Raw genomic sequence first — 9,345 nt, forward strand, 5'->3', positions numbered from 1 at the left:
AAAGTAAAAAGAATTACTATCACTCATGTTTGTGTCAGAAATTACCAACCGCCGGGATCTAACGGTTCTGTTTTCAGCAACTGAATCTTGGGCACGGGGGCGTGTTGAGTGGACACGGCCCCGTGTTCAGCCTACTGTCTGACTTAAAACAGGATTGCCAGTTCCAATGATTGAGCACGGGGCGTGTTCAGCGGGCACGGCCCCGTGTTGAGCTCTGCAGAAGCTAAAAATCTAAGAAAAAAATCCTAAAAAATTAAAGAAAAATAAAAATATGATTAGGCCGTTGATTCCTAACTTTCTTAAAATCCTTGTGTCCCCGGCAACGGCGCCAAAAACTTGATGTGCGTGAAGTGTGTTATATTTTTTATGAGTATTTAAGCCCCTTTTTACACTTTTAGCCAAGTTTTAAATTTATAAAACACGATATTCACTAACACTAAACACACATATGGGCAAGTGCACCCATCGTGGACGTAGTATAGTGTTGGTAAGATACCGAGGTCGTCCAAGGACACAAGAGCTTTTAATACCGGTTTATCCTCAACGTCTAATCAAATCGCAAAGTGAGAAAAATGTTTTTTTTAAACTAAGAAAATAAAAACTAACTAAATGCTGAAAAATAAAAATAAAATAAAAACAGATAGACAAGATGAATCACTTGGATCCGACATGTGTATTAGTATAACCTTTGATTATTTTCGCACTTTTGCACTTGTTTAAGAGATTATCTTAGTTATTGTAGTAGGCCCCTCTTTTGAAGGCGACGTTACCCTCAACCCAGTAGTTTGAGTCAGCAAGGATACAATCCTAAAGGGTCGGATTATTGAAAGATAATGAATTAAGTTATTAATGCAAATTGTGGTAGGCCCCGCTTTTGGCGGTGACGTTACCCTCGGCTAAGTAGTCTGAGTCAGCAGGGATACAGTCCTAAATAGCCGGGTTATAGTATTAATAGTAGTTAACTTATGAGGGGGTCAAAGAGTTTGGATCCCCGCCATCCAATGCCTATGGGCATTGAAGGAGATCCTACTAAATTTGACCCAGGTCCCAAGCAGGACCTCTAAACGCTGAACAAGGGCAAGACCCTTACCAAACCGTTCCCTTAACCCCCGACCAGGTAGCCAACATACCTCCATATAGACCGTGGAGATATGAATGGTGAAAATCTTTTATTTTATATAGACAGTAAAATAATGCCAAGACACCACGGACAAACGATAAGGAAAGATCACCTTCAACATAAGTAACTAGTTATTAAAGTCATTAATACAAAACCAAATAAAAAGTGCAAAAGATTAAAAATAAAAAGTATTATACTAAACACTTGTCTTCACCAAGTGATGTAAGAGACTTAGGCAAACATGGCCTTGATTGTCAAGAACTCTTACGATCAATCTTGGATCCCGAGACGACTCACACACTCTACGATGGACAATGGATGATGGTGGTGGATGATGGTGTTATGGTGGTGGTGGGTGGTGGATGAAGTGTGAGAGAGGTGGTGTGCCAAGGGATGAGAGAGAATGAAGCCAAGCTCCTCTATTTATAGGCTGAACAGAAGGCTGGACACGGCCCCGTGTCCGCTGGACACGGCCCCGTGCCCGTCTGACATTCTCTCACTTCATTAATTGTAATTGCGAATTACAATTAATGCGCCTGCTGTACTTTCACCACGCCCCCGTGCTCGCTGGACACGGCCCCGTGGTGGGCAATGGAAGCTTCTACTGGTTTGTCTTTTCTGCTGCTTCCTGGGCACGCCCCCGTGTTCGCTGGACACGGGGCGTGTTCAGACTCTGTTTCTTCTCCTTTGCCTTGGGAGGTGCCCTTGAGGGTCCGGGCAGTCCACTTTTGTTCCTTTTCTTGTATTTATGGTAGAATTAGTTGTCTTTTTGCTTCTTTTGTGATTTTGAGCTCATTTCATCCTGAAAATACAAAAGGAAGACAAAAACACTCTTTTTCCAACATTAGTACTTAAAAAGGGTTAGTTTTATGCCTTAATTGATGTGATTTATATGTTTCATTTTACACACATCATGTACCGTTGCTATCCTAGCTCTTGCTTGGGGTAGATTGTGTAGCCATTTTGGCCATGATCGGATTGAGGGAGGAGAGAAGACAGAAAATAAAGGATAAAGAGAAGAAAAGAATACCTGATTAGTTTCCGGAATGGAGATATAAATGAGGATTTCTTGATCTTATATGGTTTTTTTAAAACCATATCTACTCCCTATATATCTTGATGATTGTTGCAGGCAATCCTATTAGTGATGTCATCAGCTGTAACAACTAGTTTCTTTTGTAGCGGCTAGTCCTATTCCAAAAGAAATATGGTAGATTGAATGTGTATCATATCCGCCATATTTGGGGGCAATTGTTAGGGCATTGATTTTTAATACTATGGATCATTATCCTGAGATTTAACTTGGAGCACTGATCCTTAATGGATGGTTCAGGAAGTCTGAGGATCAAGGATCCTTATTATTATTTATATTGACTAACAATTGTTTCCAATATTTTAACTTGTATTCGCTGGTACTTGACGAAGTGGACTTGGTCTATGCTGGAATATCGGTAAATATGCTCCAAATGGGCACGTGCATATTCGAGTATAGCCGTTATGGAGGAACATGGGATACTTTCACACTTTTCGGATTGTTTGTTATCTAGTTATTTCCAGTTTTATAAGGGGATAATGAAGCTCATTTTAGGAACAACATATCAAATGAACACACACTCTCTCTCGCAACACTAAAACTGTTCTCAGCACCCACACTATAAATCCATTGTATCGAGCTCATTATCTTCCATAGTTGGTGATCGGTAGTTTCCATCACCCGAGGTTTTTTGTGCCGAAGATCTCATAAGGCTCAAGGGCTTTTTCCTCGTACAAATCTCGGTGTTCATTGTCATTTCCACTTTATAATTGATTACATAACATCTTCATACACATAAAACTCTACCTCACATTCAAAATTTGGTTACACTATCCTTAAACTGATTTTTGACTAAAGCAGTCAGTATTAGTAGAGGAAGAAGTAGCAGAAGTTTTGGATCCTTGGAAGACAGATGATGTCTTCTTCTGAGCATTTCAACATTCTTCTGGAATTGTGGGGGAATATGAGGCAACGACATAGTGGTTTGAGATGAGGTAACCACTGGCATTGGTGAGAATGAACATAAATGAACGAAAAGCTTTAGAATTGAAGCACCACTTTCCCCATGGTGAGCGCCAAATTGTTTTGGTTAAAAATCTGATTAAGGATAATGTAACCAAATTTGTTAAGTAAGGTATAGTGCTTAGGTGATGAACAATGAAAAATATGAATGCTTGATGAATGAAATGATGAACACAACGATTTGTACGAGGAAAAGTCATTGATCACTAGTAGATCGCCAACATAAAAACCTCGGATAGTGAAAACTATCACTATCAACTATATTGAACAATAAGAATTACAACTTTGGATGTTGATCAACTGTGGTACAATCGAATAGTGTATGTGTGCTCTGGTTTTCTATGTACGCGAATGCGTGTATGTGAAAGTGAGAATGTGCCTAGAAACACTTGATCAACCCCTTTTGAAATAAACTAACAACTAAGTCCGATTATCTTGGAAGACCACGTCCAAGCTCCATGAACGTTAGTGGAATTCAACACGTGCAGCATTGTAAACGAATTATACCCGAGATTCCAGCTAAGCCTTAGTCCACGTCGTTCATAACCTGCATACGAACATTAGAAAACATAGAGAACAATTGTTAGAAAACATAAGTAATAATAAGGATCCTTGATCCTTAGGCTCCCTGCACCATCCGCTAAGGATAAGTGATCCAGATAACATCTCAGGATACATGATCCACAATTAGTAAAACCTATGCCCTTACAATAATCATCACATCAAATGATATAGAATCACACATGACCTATGACCTAGTGATCTAGTGGTATAGTGTTTATCTCTTAAAAAAAGTGAAGTAGGTTTACATCCTTGCATATGTAAGGCTAGTGAGTTAGTATATACATGTAAAAATTTATTGTTAAAAAGAAAGTAATTTAGAATATGTTTTCCTAAACAATTTTTAATTAATCATAACGTAATGGTTTAGTGGTATAATATTTGTTACCCACCTAAGTGGTGTCCCTTTATATCTTCAAAGTGTAAGATTAGGTATATTTAGATGTAAAAAAATCATTTTCAAAAAATAATAATAACGAGAAAACAAAAATACATAACCAATAATATATAAACAAAATAAAATATCTGTCCATGAAGAAAACAAGAACATGTATAAAAAAGTATTCTAATCTCCAAATTTCGGCCATTCCCATTCCCATAGCTTCACTTTCCTTTGTACAAGGGTGAATTCGTCATTTCATGTAACCAATTTCATGGGAATTTCCCCTAACAAGAAGCATCTTCCCTCTCACCATCAAAGCCAAATGACGACTTTACCTCTCTTCCATTAAATTCTACCCACACCGTGTGAAATTGTCAATTCCAAAAGCCAGCAACCTCCCCTTTCGTTGAAAACACCTAGTTGAACTTGTCAACTTTCTCTTCATATATACAAAAGTACCACTTCATTATAATCAATCAAGATTACTTTCAATATCTCTTTGAAACTTCAATGGCTGCATTGAACAATCAAGTGGAGTTTCATGATCAATTACCTTTGATGGAGGAAAAGTTAGGCGGCGATGGCCTGATCGGGGAATTGTGTAAAGGGTTTCAACTATTAATGGACGCGGATAAAGGGGTGATCACGTTTGATAGTTTGAAGAACAACGCTTCGGTTTTGGGACTCCAGGATCTTAGCGACGACGATCTGTTGAGTATGTTGAGAGAAGGAGATTGTGACGGCGATGGTGCGCTTAATCAGATGGAGTTTTGTGTTCTTATGTTTAGATTAAGCCCGGATTTGATGGATCAGTCGGAGGTTTTGTTAGAATATGCTCTTGAGCAAGAGATGAAGAATTCATATCAATAGTTGTAATCTAATTTTCTTAATTAACACTTGTTTTCTTTGAAGATGTTTATGAAACATTCATTGAGAGTGTCATGGTTATTAATTTTCTGTCAGGAACAATATTAAAAATTAGCTATCGAGCAATAACAATTAATATTGTATTATATCAAGCATCATAATAATTTTTGATGTGTTATAACTTGATTTGCATTTGTTGTGCAAAAGTAGTTGCGGATCTAAGAAAAAATTGCATTTGTTGTACAAAAGTAGTTGCGGGTCTAGGAAAAAGGCAATCTAGGAAATATTTTCACGGGGTAGAAACTAATTCAAGTCAAATGGAAATGGTTGCAAAGTTAGCAAACAATATCGAATAGTAAAGGGTGGGGGGTTGGGACTTGGGTCTAATCGCAAAACCTTTAGAGTTAAAGCAAAGCTCTAAAGATCTAAGGGTCCAAGCCTTGAAGAAAGATTACCTTTTAAAAATATACATCGAGTAGTTAAATATTTTATTGGGAAAATTTTTATTTTCTTTGTTGACTCCATGAATACAGTCTCTAAAAGAAAAGGATTATTCAATACATGTGATCTACCTAAAAATTGGGTGCTGCTGAATGTACCTCTTTTTCTACTAAATGTACCTTCTTCTTCAACTTTGACATTAACATAATTCAAACCCTTTTGTTTTTCTTTCATTTTTTATCTTTAGTTATTATTATTACTAGTATTTCTTTTTAAAACGTTATTTTATTTAAAAAGAAACCTTTTTTGATTATTCGAAAAATAATCGTTTTCTTATGTTTTAAACTAAAGCGAGTCATTTTAATTTTGAAATGGGATTTTTTTGTTCATAGCGGCTTGAAGTGGGTATTCGAATTCAGTTTGTATAAACAATAATACACATAAATTTAAATGAAGCTTTAAAGCCAGCCAACTTAAATAACGTTTTATTTTCTTTTTACGTCTTACTACTTTTAATAAATAAAAGTTGTTAATTATTTTAAAAACATTCTAATATAATAATAATACTAATAAAAATAGAAATAGAAATAGAAAGATGAGAGAACTAAAATACGAAATAAATAAAAAATATAAAAGCAACTGTTTTTTCCAAAAAAGTTCTGAAAATTTTTTATTGTATAAAAATATCTTTTTTATTAATTTTAATGACATTTTATAGTAACATAATAAAATACTAGTAAGAGAAAGTGTCTTCAAATTATAGAAACACGATAGTTTTCAAAAACAATATTTGAAGTGTTTAGAGAGGTGAAATTTAACACCTTTTAAACCATATTTTTAGAAAGGGTGTATGACTAGTAAAAAAGGAGAGGGTGCATTTAGCCAACCCCTAAAAAATTCACAAGAAAACGATTATTCAAGATGTGTGATCTATCGAACAAATTTATAATAGTTGCAGGTAGAACTGACAAAACAAGCCCATCCATTTTATTTTGAGTTCATATGGGTATTTTAAATTTTAAGATAGGTTAAGATGGGTCAAACAAAATTAGTCACTAGGTTAGGGTGGATATGAAGTAGTGGATAAAAACAAGAGTAGGTCAGGAGATGAAACCAAAACAGGTCAGGATGGGTATGAGATAAAATCACTAAACTAATTACTACTCGTAAATATCTCTTCACAACTGTGACTTCACCAATCACCGCTTTAGTACTCTCTAGTCGTTTTTTGTTTAAAAATAAAAAAAAACTAAAAATAATAAAAAAATATATAATAAATGAAAAAAATGTAAAAAATTCAAAAAAAATAAAAAATCCAAAAAATCAATAAATTTCTACAAAATATATAAAAATCTAAAAAAATTTCTAAAATTCAAAAAAATCTAAGAAAACAAAAAAATATAAAAAATAAAAAATAAATTCTAAAGTATAAAAAAATCTAAAAAAATGCTAAAAAAGTACTAATAATACAAAAAAATTTAAAAAAATCAAAAAACATTGTGAAAAAGTCAAAAAAAATACAAAAAAATTGTAAAAAAATTCAAAATTGCAAAAAATCAAAAATATATATATATATATATATATATATATAATATAAAATTATAAAAATTTCTAAAAAAACCAAAAAATCAAAAAAAAAATATCTAATGGTAAAAAAAATTAAAAAAATATTGAAAAAACTCTAAAAAATAAAAAAATCTAAATTATAAATTTCTAAAAAATCAAAAAAGTAAAAAATAATTTAAAAATCAAAAAGATATTTTTTTAAACGTTTAGAATTTTTTTATTTTAATTTTTTAGAAATTTTTTTATTTTTTTGACTTCTTTGAAATTTTTGAATTTTTTACAATTTTTTGATTTTTTGAGTTGTTTTTTTTATTTTTTTAGAATTTTTTACAATTTTTTTGATTTTTGATTTTCAGGATTTTTATACCTTTTTAGAATGGTTTTTTGAAGTTTTAAGATTTTTTAGAATTTCTTTGATTTTATAGAATTTCTTAGAATTCTTTTGATTTTTTTTAGAATTTTATATTTTTTATTATTTTTTTATATTTTTATTTTATGTTTTTTAAAAATTATAATTATTTTTTCATCTCATCTTTACCCAAACCTATATTAACCTAAATTCATCCTAGCCCAAACTTATCTTGACCCATTATCCATCCGACCCCTTTGTTTTAAAATACTCATGCTAACTCATACCCATCTTGACCTATTAGCCAAACCCATCTAACTTACCCACTTTACCACCACTAGGTGCAGGGTATTGTTTGAGAGTTAGACGCTTTATTGGCATGACAGGTTTTCAATTGCTATGGATTTCCTTTTTGCTTCTTTATCAAAGATTTACATAAAAAAGGAAGTTGTTAGACTAAACACAAACAATATGTCATAAATGATACATAGGGATTTAAACAAACCAAACAAACACGAAAAAAACCTTGTTCGTGTTCGTATGTTAAGGTTTTTCGGACTAACGAACTGTTCATAAACACACTAACGAACGGGATTCTATGCTTGTGTTCGTTTGTTAAGGAAACTCAGTTATTCATGAACACAGATTCTGAACACGAACGAACACACACAAACAATCATTTAATATGCAATAAATAAAAAACACTCTTAACATTAAACATTAGACAAAGTACATCCACCAAATGATAAGCCAAATTATACTAATTTAGACATAATTATCCAAAATTACCTAGACATGAATACATGATAATATTATTCCTACTTCAACAGTTCATAATTATCCCAAAAATGTCTTGATACGTGAATTACCAAGTTAGGAGGGAAAAAAGTTTGGACGGAAATAAAAGTAAGGAGGGAAAAAAGTTTTGATGGAACTTGATTAATACTTAGGAGAAATAAAAGCTAGGAAGGAAATTGAAAAACTAGAAACTTGTAACTAATGAACAAAAACAAACAAACACAAACGAACATAGACGAACAAACGTAAACGAACGTTCACGAATGTAATGAAACGAACTAGACCTTTGTTTGTGTTCGTTTGTTTAGTTAATTGAACGAAACTTCTTGTTCGTGTTCGTTCATTTGTTAATAAACGAACACGCCGAACAATACACGAACTGTTCACTGAACGTTCGATTCGTTTACAGCCTATTGATACACCTCTAGGTTTGGTTTAAACCAAAATTTGTAGCATGCCCGTTTGTCATTGGGCATCCTTTCGCTGCAAGTTTCGTGAAACTTTTATTATGAATGATAAATCTTGACTTAAATTGTCATCGTTTATCAAATTACAACTCTCTTCTTTAGTTAAGACTAGTATTAAATCAAAATTCATTGTTTGATGTCAATTAAAAAGTGCTTAAAAAGTCTAACACGGAGTTTTGGACTTTATTAAGAGTGTTATTTTTTAGACACAAAAATGGTATAGTAAATAAATGTAATTGTGTATTGATGGTCCAACCGCTAAATCATTTAGTGAAATTATGTCAAGATAGTCATGAAACTATATTATTAAAAAATACTAAACATTCAATCAAGATTTTGAGCCACAACCTGGTCGTAGGTATAACCTTGGGTTGTAACCCAAATTTGCTCCACGTGTCATCATTTATAGGTTGTTATTTTTTTTCCCTTTAAATCAACTAGTAGTAAGATTCGTGTGCAAACACGGATGGTTTTTAGAAAATCATGAATAACACATTTTAATAGAAAGTAAAGATAGATATATAGAAATTATATCAAAACGTGTTATTTATTATAGCTAATAGACAACTATAAACATAGATCGTCGGTTAATATATCAATTACATACGATTATTTCCATTCTCGTTTCTAAAAAATGGAGTACCCACCTATTAACAATATAAACTGCTTATAGATATAAGTACATATAAAAGATGTCTAACAAACTAAATAGAATTTGAATACAACTTAAGCTTCAAC

General features: G+C 32.7%; 1 protein-coding gene across 1 annotated transcript; it reads left to right on the forward strand.

Annotated features, from left to right (window-relative positions):
* Positions 1-4,421: 4,421 nt before the first annotated feature.
* LOC110903090 (calcium-binding protein KRP1) lies at positions 4,422-5,100 on the forward strand. The gene has a single exon (XM_022149273.2). The coding sequence runs from the start codon at positions 4,630-4,632 to the stop codon at positions 4,987-4,989; it is 360 nt and encodes a 119-aa protein (XP_022004965.1). The 5' UTR covers positions 4,422-4,629; the 3' UTR covers positions 4,990-5,100.
* The last annotated feature ends 4,245 nt before the right edge of the window (positions 5,101-9,345 follow it).

The sequence above is a fragment of the Helianthus annuus genome, chromosome 13, assembly GCF_002127325.2.
Source record: "Helianthus annuus cultivar XRQ/B chromosome 13, HanXRQr2.0-SUNRISE, whole genome shotgun sequence".
In the NCBI taxonomy this organism is placed as follows: Eukaryota; Viridiplantae; Streptophyta; class Magnoliopsida; order Asterales; family Asteraceae; genus Helianthus; species Helianthus annuus.

Bases quoted from the DNA above. Each gene is read 5' to 3' on its own strand.
- LOC110903090 (XM_022149273.2), top strand. From the start codon at position 4,630: ATGGCTGCATTGAACAATCAAGTGGAGTTTCATGATCAATTACCTTTG.